The sequence below is a fragment of the Protopterus annectens genome, chromosome 13.part0, assembly GCF_019279795.1.
Source record: "Protopterus annectens isolate FY-2018-M chromosome 13.part0, PAN1.0, whole genome shotgun sequence".
Classification (NCBI taxonomy): Eukaryota; Metazoa; Chordata; order Ceratodontiformes; family Protopteridae; genus Protopterus; species Protopterus annectens.
In genome coordinates this window covers 743,381,060-743,398,592 of record NC_056747.1, presented here as the reverse complement: position 1 = coordinate 743,398,592, position 17,533 = coordinate 743,381,060, and the positions used below count along the sequence as shown (strand labels likewise).

At 46.0% G+C, this 17,533-nt stretch overlaps 1 protein-coding gene across 4 annotated transcripts in view; it reads left to right on the top strand.

Annotated features, from left to right (window-relative positions):
* Window positions 1-17,533, top strand: part of PHF12 (PHD finger protein 12) — a 1,235,756-nt gene that overhangs the window by 292,736 nt on the left and 925,487 nt on the right. For all 4 annotated transcript variants that reach the window (XM_044054432.1, XM_044054433.1, XM_044054431.1 and 1 more), the window contains exon 5: window positions 16,805-16,925. In XM_044054432.1, coding sequence (XP_043910367.1) covers window positions 16,805-16,925 — 121 coding nt within the window. The remainder of the gene's footprint in view (window positions 1-16,804; window positions 16,926-17,533) is intronic.

Sequence of the window (17,533 nt, the reverse complement as noted above, 5' to 3'; positions counted from 1 at the left end):
TCTGAAACTGTCCTTTCAGGAAGCTTGACATGACCAGGATAAGTCTAGCAAGTCTTCATAGTCGTATAAGGCTTCTTCGGAAGTAAAAAAAATCCAAGGAAATGTCAACGTCTGCTCCACATTCCTCGGAGTAGAGCGTCTTGTCTTTTCACAGCCAGTCCCCAGTCCTGGAACCAGTGTCCGAGGTACTAGTCTCCAGTTCTTCAATCAGTGCCTCCATCCATGCATTCATGTCGTTCTTCAATCAGCCTATCCGATTTGAATGTGGATCATGTGGTGAAGTTGCTACAGGCACCGGCGTTTGCGAAATATTTATTTGCTCCAACCTAAGCGGTTTCGTAACCGAAGACTGTATTGCCATCAACTTCATTTCCTCCTCCGATCCATACCAGCCCTTTGGAGCCAGTGGAGTTGGACCTGATGATTGTTGAGCCTTCAGAGCAGACGCCTGTTCCAGTGCCATCGGTTCCGTTTTGACTTCCTCTGCGCCGATCAAGTCTAAAAGCCGTCTCTCTCTCCGGTCGGGTCCGGGGAGGATAGTCTGACTGACATGTCAGTTCTGACTTTGCCTCTCGAGGCTTTGGCTCGAATGAGCTCTGCTCCTACCTCTGCTTCGGAGCCCACTGGCCCAGTGCTGAGGGGATTGATGGTTTCCTCGGATCCAGTGGTCCCTTCTCATCAGAGCAGAGGTGTCTTTGAAGCTATGAGGAGAGTGATGTCTCCCAAAACATCTACAACTTCAGGTCCAACTACCTCCTCCCTAAAAGCACCTATATCCATTTCTGCCTCTCAGATCCTGTTCAAGCGTAGAGACCCTGAACCTCAGGAAGTCCCACTGGGTGGCCCCTGCTCTTTTGAGACTTCACCAGAAGTTCCCACTGATGAGGTTCCCAGGAAGAGTATTTGTAATAGAAGCACCTAGACTCCCCACAGGAGTCTCTCGCGTCCGACACTGACTAAGATGAATCAGAAGTGTCTCCACGGGCTCCCTCTGAAGATATGTCATTTGCTGAGATATCAGAAATCCTTAGGCAGAGGGGTGGCTGGAAGTCCACCAACCCTACTGAAGATGAGTCTGTTCTCCTGAAGGCTTTCGGGTCTCAACCCTCCACCTCTTGGGTGTTTCCGCCCTTCGATGAGTTCATGGAGCTGGTCTCACGAAGGTCGTGGGAGTCTCCGGTCACCATGGAGCCTGTCCCTGGGAGGCCCAATAAAGTTATTTCTGCCCCCAAGAAAAGTCTTTCCTCACCATGGCAGTGCCAGTTGATGCCATGGTGGGTGGCGGCAGCCACCAAAAAGGAGATGTCAGAAACTTCATGTATCCATCCTCCTAACAACGACTCTAGGATCATGGATAGATACAGGAAGTGCACATACAGTTCAGCGACTTTTGCCTTGCATTCACTGAATTATCTCTCTCATTTTATAAGACTTCAAAGAGACCTCCTTAAAGAGCTTGGAGATGCTCTTCAGGGTGCAGTAGCTGCAGGAGCTTCAGACAGTCACCTCCCCGCGTGCTCCCCTCAATTCCATAGTTTACTCATCCATGCATCTCATTTCGTATGCAGCTGATGGAGTTGAGTAGGGCAGCAGGTACAGGAATTGCTCTCAGGAGACATTTTTGGATGCGCTTGTGTTCCTTTGCGGAGCCCTTTATGTAATCCTTTGTCAACACCCCTTTTGATGGCTCGACCCTTTTTGGGCCGAAAGTTAAGGAAACTTTAACTAGGTGTGAGCAGGAAAGAAAGACTCCATCAGAGTCTGTTTTTCCACCCCTACCAGACCCTTACCTCAAGGGTCAAAAGGGAGGAAAGATGTGGTTGCAAAAAGCCCAAGGAGCCTTTCTGAACACGTGGCAAACCTCCCTCCAGGAGCAGAGGAGGGGGCAATAATGGAAGATGCCGCCGTCGCGGCAGAGGGGGTCTGCAAAATCAGGGTGACAAGAGACCAGTTCTTTGGGAAGCCCTACCAGCGCTCCTGAAAGGAGGCCCGACTGTCCTGCTCTGGAGGCTGTCGGGTCACTTATCTTTGTATCCAGACGCCTGGCTCAAAATAAACGACAACTGGGTACAAAGTATTGCTTCCAGAGGAAACTTCATTCCTTTCGCCACTTCCCCCCTCCATTGACAACAAAAATCCTGGATGTTCCACCCAGTTACAGGGAACAAGAAACAGTAGAGGTCCAAACGTTGCTAAGAAAGAGTCATCCAAACAGATGTTCATCGTGTTTCACTGTTGCAGTCATGACTGTAGGGTTCTCCCCTGCCGGCAGGCAGCCCTCGGTCGGCCAGAATCCCAAAGTCTGGGTCCGGCGTCAGCTGTTCAACCATGCTCCCTGACGTCAGAGCGCCAGGAGTACAAAGCTAACAGCTGACGCCATTTTCTCCAGTCTTTCTTGCCGTGCGGTGATAGCAGTTCGCAAGTGCCGGTCGGCTGACTCCTGACGATTTTCTCTGATAAACTTCAGTCCGAAGATTTTCTTCTCCACTCAAAGCTAAGTACCCCGTTGGGGAAACTTTTTTCTTGCTCCACTCCGATGTCAGAAAATGTTAATTGTATTTCATGTGGGAAGCAAATACCTCATACGGATTTTCATTCTTACTGTATTCCTTGCTTAGGCCCTGACCACGACGTAGCTAGTTGTTGGTTTTGTGCTAGATTCAATCAACGTACAATTAAGCGAAGGTATGATTTTGCTTTTCATTACTTCGGTAGGTGCTTTAACTACAAAATGTCGTCTGATACGGTTCTGGCTACCGGAGTTCACAAACGTCGCAAGGATAAAGACAGGCCTCCGAGGTCCATATCTGATAGCGCACAAGCGGAGCCAGCTTCAGGTTCGGCCGTCGTCAGTGAGGCGCTTTTGCAGCCCCTGTCGTCGGCCATTTCAGAACCGATGGCCGAAATGGACTCTCATGAGGAGCCAACCAGGCCTTTATTTCTATTGCAGGACCTTCGGACACTGCTCCTTCGGATGGGTCTGAAGCCGCTGTGCAGGTACCAGCTTCCGAAGGGGTTTTCAGGTCTACTCAGCTTCTAATAAAGGCAAAGCCAAAGACAAAGGCGAAGACTCCTACTAAATCAAAGACTGCAACACAGACCTCTTCTGAACCAGCTCCCAAGTCACAGAAACAATTACTCAAGATGGCGGAGGATTTACTTACTATGATTAGGGGTTCACATTCCCCTCCAGATAAAAGGCCAAGGCAGGATGTTTATTATGATTTCTCTGATCAGGCTTCTGTTTCCTCAGTTTCTTCTTCTGACCAGGAATATTCTTTCTCTCCTTAATGAGGATTCTGATGCTGAGGAATCCATTCCTTCAACTTCTCCCCCTGAGGATTTCTCTTTTGGGGAAACTTTGCATGAAATGAGGGAACATTTCCACTGGGATAGACAGGAGTATTCGGAATCTAAGAAAAGACTGAGGGATTTTCTTTTTCTTCCCCAACATAGACCCCTGGCTATTCCTCCTGTTTTGGATATTGTGGATGATGCCTTTTCGGAGGCTAACTTTACCCCTGACTCTTTTCCTCCTGCTCCTGTTAAGCCTGATAGATATTGTAGGGATGTCCTTCAAGGATGCATCTGCCGTCATCACATATGGGTTGTCCTGCCTCAGGCAGCCCTTCGGTCGGCCGGAAGTCAAGTGGGGGCGGTGGTTGATTGATATCGTCCCCCCCCCCCGGCCGCCTGGGGTATAAAAGCGTCAGCCGCTCCTGCTAAGCCTGATAGATATTATAGGGTTCCTGATTCCCACCAGTTTTTATACAAGAACCTTTCTGCTGACCCTGAAACCATTTCTCAGGGTCCTAAGGGAGTTAAGGCCGCTTCTGCCAAAATTCCCATTCCTACTGAAAAGGATTCTCGATCCCTAGAAAGATGGGGCAAAAAGGTGTACACTTCTGCTACTTTGTCCATTAGGGCTTTAAACTGTCAGTTTCATATGCTGAAATACCAGCAATTTCTCTTGTCTGTTTTAAAACAAAAGCTTACTTCCATTTCTGCCTGTGCAGATGATAAGGAATTACATGATTTATTGCATGCCACTGAACAGTTTGGGAAGCATGGTTTACACTGTGGATTTGATGCCTTGGAAGCTTCTTATAGGGCTGCGGCCTCCGACACAGTCATTAGAAGGCATGCATGGCTAAAGGAACAAAATTTGCCTGAACAAGTAAAGGCTAAATTATTGGATGCTCCTGTTCAGCATAATGTTTTGTTTGGATCAAAAGCTGAAGAGGTGATTAAAAAGATGGAGGATAAGGCGAAATCCATGCAAACAGTTAAAGATTTCTTACAAGTACAGCCACCTAGATTTAGCAGGAATTGGCCTTCAAAAAATTGGTCCTTTCCCACTTCAGACAGGCCTCAGAGGGGTAGATATAGACGCTCCAGAGGAAGGCCTCAAACACAAGCTTCTTATAGACCAAGACAGTGGACTGCTTCCACCCCTAGGGGAGGAGAGGACAGGTCACAAACTCAAAGGAAAAAAACTCAATGACTCCCTCTGTTGGGCTACAGGAACTTCTTGTCTGGAAGCCCCCCTCAGAGGAAGACTCTCTCTTTTTTATCATAATTGGACTCAAATAACCCAAGACAAGTGGGTTTTGGATGTGGTTTTAAGAGGTTACAAATTCCATTTTCATACCTTGCCAAGGCCAAGCGGATGGCCAGACCTTCCAAAACATCAATGGACGGAGGCCTTAAACCAGGTGAAAGCTCTTTTGGCTATGAATGCCATAGAACTGGTTCCACTTTCAGAGATGGGAAAAGGTTTTTACTCAAGGCTCTTTCTAGTCCCAAGGAAGCAAAACTCATGGAGACCCATTCTGGATCTGTCAGTCTTGAACACTTTTCTAGAGATTCCAAAATTCAAGATGCTTACTCTACAGCAGCTACTTCCAATGCTGTCCAAAGATGCATGGATGGTAACTTTGGATTTAAAGGAGGCATATTTACACATTCCCATCAGGCAGGATCGCAGAAAATACCTCAGGTTCAAGGCCGGATCGAGGCACTTACAATTCTCTGTGCTGCCCTTTGGATTGTCTACTGCGCCCAGGGTCTTCACCAAATGTCTGGCTCCAATAGTAGCTTACTGCAGACTCAAGGGAATTCAAATTTACCCTTATCTGGACGATTGTCTAATTCAGGCAGACAGCAAGGATGTCTTACTCCAGCATCTAGAATTTGTACAGAACCTCCTCAAGTTCCTGGGATTCTCTGTAAACATAAAAAGTCAAATTTGACACCATCACAACAGATAACTTTTCTGGGTGCTCTTCTAAACACCACAACCCAGATGGCATTTCTGACATCCAAAAAACAATTACAGCTGGCTTCAACTTTCAAAACCTTGGCAACTTTAACTCCACTATCTGCAAGGAATTTCCTGCAGGCTTTGGGTTACATGGCCTCCTGCATCCTTCTCGTACCATATGCAAGACTACACATGAGGAAAATACAGTGGTACCTAAAAAGTGTATAGTCTCAGCATTGCCACAGTTTAGACATACTGATCTCCGTCCTTCCTTGCCTTCAAAAGGAATTTCTTTGGTGGTCCAGGGCATGTGCTCTAAACAAAGGGAAACCCTTCCGTCTGCATCCTGCCACTCAGATTCTAACCATGGACGCCTCGGATTATGCTTGGGGAGCCCTTTTTCAGGGCAACTGTCTGCAGGGCCTTTGGACAAAGGATCAGAAGCACCTGCATATCAATTTAAAGGAAATGTTAGCCGTTCAGAAAGCTCTTTTGGCCTTCAGGAATCTTTTACAACCAGGACAACTACTAATACGGACAGACAACACCACAGTTATGTGGTACATAAACAAGCAAGGGGGATCTCATTCCTACCCCCTTTGCAGACTAGCCATGGATCTATGGAACACAGCTCTAGCTTGCAATCTGGATCTTCAAGCTCAGTTTCTACCAGGGAAACAAAACTTCCTGGCAGACAGTCTGAGCAGAAACCTTTCGGATCCACCCGAGTGGATGCTGGGCACAAAAATATTCAGGATGATAACAGCAGTCTGGGGATATCCTCACATAGACCGCTTTGCATCCCATCTCAATCATCAACTACAGAATATTTGCACCAGGTCTTTCCACAGAGAAGCTTGGAAAGTGGATGCCCTGTCATTCAGTTGGAGGAACCTCTCGGGCTATACGTTTCCGCCTCTTCCTCTTCTTCCACGGGTCTTATTGAAGATAAAACAGGACAAGCCCAAGATGATAATCTTGCTGGCTCCAAATTGGTCTCGGCAGTTTTGGTATCCGACTCTAAAACACCTATGTCTGGAGCCCCCTTGGGTTTTACCTCAGTCTCCGAACCTGCTGTCCCAACATCAGGGTCAGGTTCTACACTCTCATGTCAGAACTCTCAGCCTGGCGGCCTGGTTAATCCAGGGCCTTTGATTTCTTCTTTCCTACCCAAGCAGGTTATGGATGTCATTTTAGAAGCCAGACGTCCTAGCACTAGAAAATCTTATGCAGGAAAATGGAAAAGATTTTGTTCCTGGATGCAGGCTCAGGATTATGATCCTCTTCTTCCTAACATTACCTTCATTTTACTTTACTTGACAGATCTCTTACATGAGGGTCCCTCTTTCTCTTCCATTAAGATACATGCCTCTGCTATTTCTGCTCATTATAATACAGACCATCCCATCTTTTCCCACCAGCTCATGAGACAGTTTCTCAGAGGAGCTAAGAACTTAAGACCTCCTAGATCTCTTCCCATTCCTGCTTGAGATCTCAACTATGTTTTGGAAAAACTAACCTTGCCTCCTTTTGAGCCTGCTGCCTCTTCTGACATCAAGTTTTTATCTTGGAAGACAGCTATCTTGTTAGCCCTAACCTCTGCCAGGAGAGATGTCCTTCAAGAATGCAACTGCAGTCATAACATGTGGGTTGTCCTGCCTCAGGCAGCCCTCGGTCGGCCGGATTCCAAAGTCTGGGTCCGACGTCGGCTGTCGCATTTCTCTCCGACGTCAGAGCGGCTGGAGTACATAAGCATCAGCCGACGCCATTTTCTTCAGTCTTTCTTGCAGCGGTGCCCAGCAGAAGCAGTTCGCAAGTGCGGTCGGTCAGCTCCTGTATTCTATACGAAGTCATCAAAAGCTAAGTACCCGTTGGGACCTTTTCTTGCCTCAGTCGAGGTCAGAAATTACTGAAAAGTTAACAATTGTCTTTTTTGTGGTAAACAAATACCTCATAAGGATTTCCACTCTTACTGCCTCCCTTGCCTGGGCCCAGACCACGACGTCTCGGCCTGTGTAGCCTGTGCTCGCTTCAACAAGCGCACTCTCAGGCGACGTGCGGAGTTTGCTGAAGATTTTTTCGGCGATAATTTTGCTTACACCATGCTGTCGGATCTCCCGACATCGCAAACTCCCAAAAAGCGAAAAGACCGGGACCGACATCCTCGGCTTGCGTCTACCACCGACTCCACGCCAAAACCTAGCGCGAGTGCTCCGGTTCCCTCTGAGACAGTCTCTCCACCGCTCCAAACCGAAGACACCACATTACCGACGACGACGACTCCGACGCCAGTTATAGATTTTCCTCTGGATACCGAAACCGAGGAAATGCCCGAGACCATTGCTGTAGACAAGGTCACTCCTGCGATGGAGCTGCCAGGCCTCCTATGGCCATGTCTATTAAGGCCTACACTAGGGCTAAGGCAGCCAACAAAACAAAGCATATTACTTCTAAATCCTTACCTCAGCCGACTCCGGAGACACAAATTATGTCCATGGCTGCTGATTTAATTTCCATGATTAGAGGTTCACAGGCCCATCCTGAGAGAGCATCCCAGCCTCCTCCTGATAAAAGGCCCCGGGTTGAACCCTCTGACCCTACTCCTTCAGATGAAGATTCTGAGGGCTCTGTCCACTCTGACAGCCAGGAAGAGCTCTTCCAGACCTATGAGGACTCGGATGCAGAAGATTCCATCCCTTCGGCCTCCCCTCCTGAGGATATTTCTTTTGGGGAAGTTCTGCACACCATGAGGGAACATTTCAAGTGGCAAGGTCAGGAATATTCTGATTCTAGGAAACGCCTGAGGACTTTCCTTAAGAAGCCTCAGCACAGGCCCTTAGCTATTCCTCCTGTACTTGATGTTCTGGATGATTTGTATTGTGACTCTAGTGCTACCCCTGATTCTCTTCCTCCTGCTCCAGCCAAGCCAGACAGGTATTACAGGGTCCCAGAAACTCATTCCCATTTATTCAGGGCCCATACTGCTGATTTGGAAACTATTTCACAGGGGCCTAAAGGAGTTTCAGCCTCCACCTCAAAAAAAATCCTTTGCCCTCCAACAGGGAAGCGAGGTCATTAGAGATGGGGCAAAAAGGTTTACACATCCACTACCTTATCTATGAGAGCTTTAAATTGCCTTTTTCATATGTTACAATATCAGGATTATCTCTTAGAAGATTTATAAAAAACATTAGCTTCTCCTGATCCTTTAGACAGGAAGACTTTGCAGGAAGCTGTACATAACACTCAGCAAGTAAGCAATCACTTCCTGCAGTGTGGATATGATGCACTGGAAGCTTCATTTAGGGCAGCTATGACAGGGACAGTGATTTGTAGACATGCTTGGTTAAAAGATCAACCTCTACCAGATCATGTAAAATCAAAACTTCTGGATGCACCTTTGGAAAAGAACAAGCTTTTTGGTGCAAATGCTAAGGATGTGTTAAAGACCATCGAAGAAAAAGCAAAATCAGTTCAGACTGTGAAAGATTTCCTCCAGGTTCAACCCCCCAGATTCAGTAGAAATTGGCCCTCAAAAAACTGGTCCTTTCCTAATCCAGAAAAGTTTCAAAGGGGTAAGAACAGACGTGGCCGAGGAAGAGGCCAATACAGAGGCCCTTACAGGGGACGACAATGGCAGCCAGGAAACCAAAGAAGTGAAGCAGGGGTTCCACCTGCCCAACAACCACAAACTCACTTTCCTCTACTACCGCCTACCAGGGAACAACTAGAAGCTCCCTTGGGCGGAAAATTGTTTGCAGAAAACTGGCACAGACTGACAAAGGACAAATGGATTTTGGACATTATAGACCGAGGGTACAGGTTTCATTTTCATACCTTACCAAGAAAACAAGGCATGCCAAACCTACCACAAAATCAGAGGGCAGAGGCTATCAAGCAAATCACTCTGCTGACTCGAACGAAAGCAATAGAAAGAGTTCCACAACAAGAACAAGACCAGGGGTTTTACTCAAGACTGTTCCTTGTTCCAAGAAAAGAATCTCAATGGAGACCAATACCGGACTTGTCCGCACTAAACACCTTTCTCATAGTACCAAAGTTCAAAATGCTGACTCTACAGCAACTCCTTCCCATGCTGGGCAAGGAGTCGTGGCTGATTACTCTGGACCTCAAGGAGGCATACCTGCATGTCCCTATCAGACACAGCTGCAGAAGATACCTCAGATTTCTTGCAGGGCCAGAGCATTATCAATTCTCAGCATTGCCATTTGGCTTATCTACTGCGCCCAGAGTATTTACAAAATGCCTGGCTTCAGTAATTGCTCATTGCAGGCTTCAGGGTATACAAATTTACCCGTACCTGGACGACTGCCTCATACAAGCGGAAGACAAATTGATGTTGACAAAAAACCTGGATTATGTCATACGATTACTTCAAGCTCAGGGATACACAGTCAACTTCCAAAAGTCAAGACTGCAGCCATCCCAGCAAATAATCTTCTTAGGAGCCAAACTAGACACAGCCTCTCAGATGGCTTACCTGACAGAAGACAAGCAAGAGAAGTTAACTCATTACTTCAAAGGTTTAGCAAAACTCACCCAGATGACTGCAAGGAGATTCCTACAGGCCCTGGGTTACATGGCATCCTGCATTCTACTGGTTCCATTAGCAAAACTACACATGAGAAAGCTTCAATGGTACCTAAAAGCATTTGGTCTCAACACAGCAACAACTTGGAGACAATCATACCACTCATTCCATGCCTACAAAAGGAATTCCTATGGTGGGCCTCGGTGAGCCAGGAAAACACAGGTATGTCATTCAAAAACCACAGATAACACAGACCATGACTACAGGCGCCTCAGACCTTGGATGGGGCGCACATGGAAGGCAGGTGTATACAAGGACAATGGTCTCCAAAGGAAACACATCTGCATATAAACCAAAAGGAAATGCTGGCAATAATGCATGCCATCGAGGCTTTTCAACACCAACTCCAGCAAGGCCATTTAATGATACGGACAGACAACACCACTGTGATGTGGTACATAAACAAGCAGGGGCACCCTCTTACCCCTTGCAGACTGACAATGCAGCTTTGGGAGAAATCACTGAGCCTAAACATCCAGTTACAATCCCAGTTTGTTCCAGGAAAAGACAATGTGTTGGCGGACAGCCTAAGCAGGAATTTCACAGATCCACAGGAGGTTACATCCGAAGGCCTTCAGACAACTCACTTCGACATGGGGCAAGCCAGAAGTGGACCTATTTGCCTCTCACCTCAACCATCTTCTACCAAAATTTTGCACAAGGACATATCATCCAAAAGCTTGGAAAATAGATGCCCTCTCATTCAACTGGAACTCCCTAGCAATCTATGCATTCCCACCTCTGCCACTGATGACCTCAGTATTACTAAAGATCAAAGCAGAGAAGCCCAAGGGAATCATAATAGCTCCGGATTGGCCAAGACAACACTGGTACCCACTACTACGGAGCATATGTCACACCAGGAGGTGGGCCCTCCCCCAGTGGCCTCTACTTTTGACTCAACACAATTTCGAAACACTGCATCCAAATCTTCAGACACTGCAGCTAACAGCCTGGGAGATCCCATAAATAACTTCAGCTTATCTCTCTCCAAGGAAGTTCAGCGGATACTAACAGAGGCTCGAAGACCATCCACCAGAAAGGTTTACTTAGCAAAGTGGAAAGATTCAGCTATTGGAATACCAGCAAGGGACATGATGCATCATTGTTGAACATCCCACTCATCTTGGAATATTTGGCAGATATGTTAAAACGGCCTCTCACATTCTTCCATAAAGATACATGCATCTGCTATTTCAGCTATATACAACACTGATCCTCCTGTTTTTTCTCACCTTGCTAAGACAATTCCTCAGGGAATCAAGAACATTAAGCCAAGAAAGGCCCCAGTGCCAGCCTGGGACCTCAATTTTGTCTTAGAAAAACCGACTCTACCTCCATTTGAGCCAGCAGCTTCAGTTGACTTGCAATTTCTCTCATGGAAGACAGCTTTCCTGTTGGCAATTACCTCAGCAAGAAGGGTTTGAGCTACAGGCCCTAATGGCAATACCACCCTTTATTATTTTTCATAGAGACAGGGTTTCATTAAGGACCAACCCTACTTTTATGCCAAAGGTGGTATCTAGGGTTTCTTTAAATCAAGCCATTCATCTGCCTGCTTTCTTCCCCAATCCTGAGAATAAGGGAAAGACTGTTGCATACCTTGGACATTCACAGACAACTCTCGATACTACCTGGACAGAACCAAGGCCAGTAGGAAGTCTGAACAACTTTTGTAGCTTACGCCTGCAGTCCAAGGAAAAGCAATTTCAAAACAGACTATTTCTAAATGGATTGGACATTGCATCAGATTCTGTTATTCCTTTCATGGAAAGACTGTTCCAGCCAATGTCAGACCACATTCCACCAGAGCTACAGCCACCTCTACAGCATTCTTAAGAGGGGTGCCTACCAAGGACATTCTAGAAGCTGCTACATGGAGCTCCGTGCATACATTCTCCAAACACTACAATCTCCCTCTATACTCCAGATCCAGAGCAGGCTTTGCTTGCAGTCCTGCAGGGTTTGATTGCCACACCATCTCTTTCCTAGAGCATACCTCCTCCCCCAGCTAAGCTATGGTATTCTACCCACATGTTATGACTGCAGTTGCATTCTTGAAGGACATAGTACAGTTTTGTACCTACCATAAATGTAGATGTCCGATAGACATGCAACTGCAGTGATTTCCCTCCCTCCATACCCCTCTATGCCTAGGGTCCTCCTATCCCTGTTACTCTTAGCTGGGGATATCTGTTATGGTGTATTTGTTTTATTTCTCATTTATTTGTTTGGAATCCTGTTTTTGTCTTCCAATTTGATTACAGCCTTCCTTGGAGGACACCTGGCATCTGGGGCAAGAAACACTGAAGAAAATGGCGTCGGCTGATGCTTATGTACTCCAGCCGCTCTGACGTCGGAGAGAAATGCGACATCAGCCGACGTCGGACCCAGACTTTGGAATCCGGCCGACCGAGGGCTGCCTGAGGCAGGACAACCCACATGTTATGACTGCAGTTGCATGTCTATTGGACATCTACATTTATGGTAGGTACAAAACTGTACTTTTCAGAGTTACAAGCTCTTATGGCGTGGAACCTTATATTATTTTTCATCAAGACAGGGTATCTTTGAGGACTAATCCTACCTTCATGCCTAAGGTGGTTTCCAAAGTGGCTTTAAATCAAACTATCCACTTGCCAACCTTTTTCCCCACTCCTCAAAATAAAGGGAAAGGATCTTACATTCCTTGGATGTACACAGACAACTATGTTTTTACCTGGACAGAACCAAGGACATCAGAAAATCAGAACAATTGTTTGTTTCTTATGCTTCAAGTTCCTAAGGTAAAGCCATTTCAAAACAGACCATTTCTAAATGGATTGCTCATGGATTCAGATTTTGTTATTCACACAATGGAAAGCAAATCCCAGGGAGTATACGGACTCATTCCACCAGAGCAGCTGCCACTTCTGCGGCCTTCCTCAGAGGAGTTCCTACCAAAGACATTTTGTAAGCTGCAACTTGGAGTTCAGTGCATACTTTCTCTAAGCACTACAATCTACCTCTCTACTCTAAGTCTAGGGCAGGCTTTGCCTCTGCTGTCTTGCAGGGCCTTTTAGCCGCCCCTTCTTCTTTGACCACCTCCCTTTCTTTCAGCTTTGGGATTCTACCCTACAGTCATGACTGCAACAGTGAAACACAATGAACATAGTACAGTTGTGTACACCTACTATAAATGTAGATGTTCGAGTGTCTTCACTGTTGTAGTCTGGGTTTCCCTCCCTCCTGTACCCTCTTATGTTTACTTTTGTGTAGTTCCTTTTTTCACCATTTTTCTGAGGTGTATTTGCAAAGGTTAATGGGACCTTTTTCATTTTGGGATTCCTGACTTCTGGGGCAAGAAAAACTGGAGAAGATGGCGTCGGCTGTCAGCTTTGTACTCCTGGCGCTCTGACGTCAGGGAGCATGACGTCAGGGAGCATGGCTGAACAGCCGATGCCAGACCCAGACTTTGGGATTCTGGCCAACCGAGGGCTGCCTGCCGGCAGGGGAGAACCCTACAGGCATGACTGCAACAGTGAAGACACTCTAACATCTACATTTATGGTAGGTGTACACAACTGTACTTTCCAGCAGACCAGACAGGATCCGGAGCTTACTCAAGATTCTTTTTAGTTCCAAAAAAGACAGGGGACTGGCGACCTATTGCCAACTGGGGTTGGGAGGGTGGCCTAATAGTTAAGGTGTTTGCCTTACAAACACAAGGTGCAGGGTTTGAATCTCACAAGGGATAATTGGCTAGGCTTAAAATGGCTCTGAAGGGCAGTTAGCTTAGTACTAATCTATGAACCTATATTTTGGACCTCTGCAGACTAAACAGATCTGTCAAGAATGAGAAGTTCCAGATGGCCACGCTTCACTCGATACTTCCCTTTTTAGAGAAAGTCAAATGGATGTGCACAATAGATCTACAGGATGCGTGCTACCATATAAAAATGGCCAGACCATCCAGGGGTTATCTGCGCTTCCAGCTGGGAGCCAGTCATTACTAGTTTCAAGCCCTGTCCTTTGGTCTCATGCAGCCCCCAGAATGTTCACCAAATATATGGCAGTGGTCACGGCTCACCTGAGGTGTTTAGGATTCCAGGTGTTTCTGTACTTAGACGATTGGCTCCTCACCGCCACCACCAGGCATCAGCTAATACAAGCCCCAGCGACACCACTCTTACTCTCTGTAATCATCTGAGCATTGCAGTAAATTCAGAGAAATCTGCCTTGTCGCCATCACAACATATCGTTCTTATCAGAGCAGAATTGGGCACCACCACTTTGAGACTTCCAGCAGAAAGAGTTTTATTACTTTGTCAGCAGGTCCACAGAATTATATCCAAAGACAAGGCTCCAGCATTAGAAGTACTAAAATTGTTAGGCATGATGTCGGCTGCAATATTAGCGATACCGTTGGGTCGCATGCACATGCAGATTCTGCAATGGCTGTTATTCACTCAATGGTCTTACCAAGAACTCCCGGTGTCTCATCTCATAATGATCACAAATACATGCAAAAAGGATCTTCAGTGGGGGTTGACCTCTCTTCATGTAACTATAGGTCGTCCTTTTATCCTACCCTCACCAGCGGCCACAGTGACCATGGACACTTCCCTTATAGAGTGGGGGGGCATATTCAGGGAAGAACAGCCCAAGGCACATGGACTGAACAGGAGACGCATCTGTATATCAATGTCCTAGAGATGAGAGCGGTACCTTTGGCATTGCAGTACTTCCAGGACTCTCTTCTTCTGGGAACAATTACGATTCAGATGGACAACATGTTGGTGGTCTGGTACTTGAACAAACAAGGAGGAGCCAGGTCCTATCCCCTTTGTTGCAAGGCCCTGAGAGTATGACATTGGGCTACATCCACCCAGCACTTGCTGTTAGCAATGCACATCCCTCCAACATGATGGCAGACAAACTGAGCAGGGCAATTTTGTTGCCTCATGAGTGGCCTTTCAAGAAGGAGATAGCGGAGTGAATTTTCTGCAGGTGGGACCAGCCTTGCTGCGACCTTTTTGCCAACCACACAAACACAAAATGCAGAAGCTACTTTGCCCTGATTCTCCCTCTGAGAGAAGCCCCCAGGGAAGCAGTCATACACAATTGGCCTCCGGGTCTCCTCTATGCATTCCCACCAATTCCCTTGATACCCAAAGTTTTGCAGAAAGCAAAAGCCCTGGGAAGGACCATCATTCTACTAGCCCCTCATTGGTCTCGTCGGATTTGGTTCCCCTTCCTTCGACTTGGAAGAGCCTTGGATTCTGGATCCAGTTCCAGATCTTCTGACATATTCGTCGGGGGCTCTTCATCCTTCTCTTCAGTCCCTGAAATTGACAGCTTGACTGCTCCAATTTCCAACATAGCCAGGTTCCATAACCTCTCAAATGAAACGCAGCATATATTGATGTCTTCTCATAAGTCCCCCACTAGGAAGCTATACCTTAGCAAATTGAGAAGATTTTCTATATGGGCTTCTCAAAATAACATTGATCCCTACCAAGCCCCTATTTCCTCCATATTAGAGTGTTTGACACTGCTTTTGAATAAAGGAGCTGCAGCAGCAACAGTTCGGGTACAACTTGCCGCTATCTCTAATTTTCACCTTGGCTTTGAAGGATTAAACATAATGTCACACAAGCTATCCAAAGCCTTTCTCAAAGGGACCTTTCTTTTCAGACCACCTGTGAAATCCTTTTATACTCCATGGAATCTAAATATGCTTTCACACATTATTCTCCCACCTTTCGAACCAGCTTCATCTGATTTTAAATATTTGTCATGGAAGATTATCTTTTTAGTAGCCATCACTTCTGCTTTAGAGTGTCAGAGCTTCAGGCCTTGTCCATAAAGCCTCCTCATTTAATTTTCCGTGCTGACAGAGTGTCCCTACGAAAAAACCCTTCATTTTTACCCAAAGTTTGTACTGAAACTAACCTTAACCAGATGATAGATTTACCAGTGTTCCTTCCCAAACACACCAACAACTTAGAGTATATCTTGCACAAGCTTGATGTTCATAAATAGCTCAGATTTTACCTGGATAGAACAAAAGAGTTCAGAAAAATCAGAATAGCTTTCAGTTTCTTTTTCAGATTCCAGAAAAGGTATGCCCTTGGCAAAAACAACACTGTTTAGATGGTTATCTGATTGTATCACATTTACTTATTCAGCTGCTAATCTACCATTAAAACACAAAATTAAAGCTCATTCTACCAGAGCAGTGTCCACATCTTCTGCCTTTTCTGCTAGGCTTCCTATAGACATTTGTGAAGCAGCAACTTGGTCGAGACCTCGTACCTTTATCACTCATTGCAAAGTTGACAAGGCCTCCAGGGACAGGGCCTCCTTTGGTTGTACTGTCCTGAAAAAAATACACCCAGGAGCCACTCAAGAAAGATGGTGCTTGGGATGCTACCCATCTTTAAGAATGAATGGCGAGATAGAACAACTTCGCTTAAAGAAGTTTATGTACTCACCATAACGTTCCATGTGAGTTGTTCATCTCGTCTTCATTCTTACTTCCCACTTTCCTACCCCCTGCAAGGTTTTTCGAGGACCGAGATACTAGTTTTTATCCTGGTTGCTCTTTCTTTCTATGGGTTTTCTTCTAAAGAGTGATAGAATGGCACATGGTATTATTAGACGCAGCAAACAAGATCTGAGGTAACTCAAGGTGCGTCATGGGATAGGGACTTGGCCTCGAGCTGTCTGAAGACCTTGAGCTTTGTAGAAGGCTGACTCGGAGCCAAGAATTGGCTCCAAACCATCTGTAAGAATGAAGGCAAGATGAACAACTCTCATGGAACGTTATGGTGAGTACATAACTTTTTTATGGTAAGTTGCATGCCCAGCTGTACTATCTGTTATGTACAGAGCAGCAGGAGTGAGACTGTTTAGGATTACTTAGTGACTTATGCTCTCTTACTTAGGTACAAGCAAGAGAAAGAGGAAGGAAGAAACAGCAGGAAAGAATATGAAGAAAATGCAACATGAATTAGACCACAATGGTCTTGTTCCTTTGCCTGTCAGAGTGTGCTTCACATGCAACAGGTATAGTTAGCATGCATACAGACATAACACAAGGGCACATTTTTCTATTGTATGACATTTGTTTACCATTTGATGCTGTTGGAAACAGCAGTTCATAGAGGCAGTAAAAGGGGCAGTATATATAGTACTGTTGGCTAGTGAGTATTATAGTGTTAAACTGAAGCTTATTCTGTAGTGCTTTGGTATCTTTAGGGTAACCAGAGAGGAATTCCCTGGGTATTGGCTTTATTATTATGCATGTTTTCATAAAGTATTAAGATTAAATCTGTTGAATTGCCTGATGTAGGTAGATAGGGTTAGCACAATGGATGCATGAGTTAAGGTACTGCTTTTAACAAGTAGAAAGTTTTCACGATGTCCTTCATGGATGCATATGCAGTCATAACAACTGGGTTGTCCTGTTGTCAGGCAGCCCTGCAGTCGGCCGGATTCCAAAGTCCGGGTCCGGCTTCGGCTGATGTCGCACTTCACCCGACGTCATCTCTGCTGGACTCCGGGTATAAAGGCATCAGCCGACGCCATTTTCTCCAGTCTTTCTTGCCGCGTGGCGCCCGAAGCAGAAGCTGTTCGCAAGTGCGGTCGGTCGGATCCAGAGATTTCTACATACT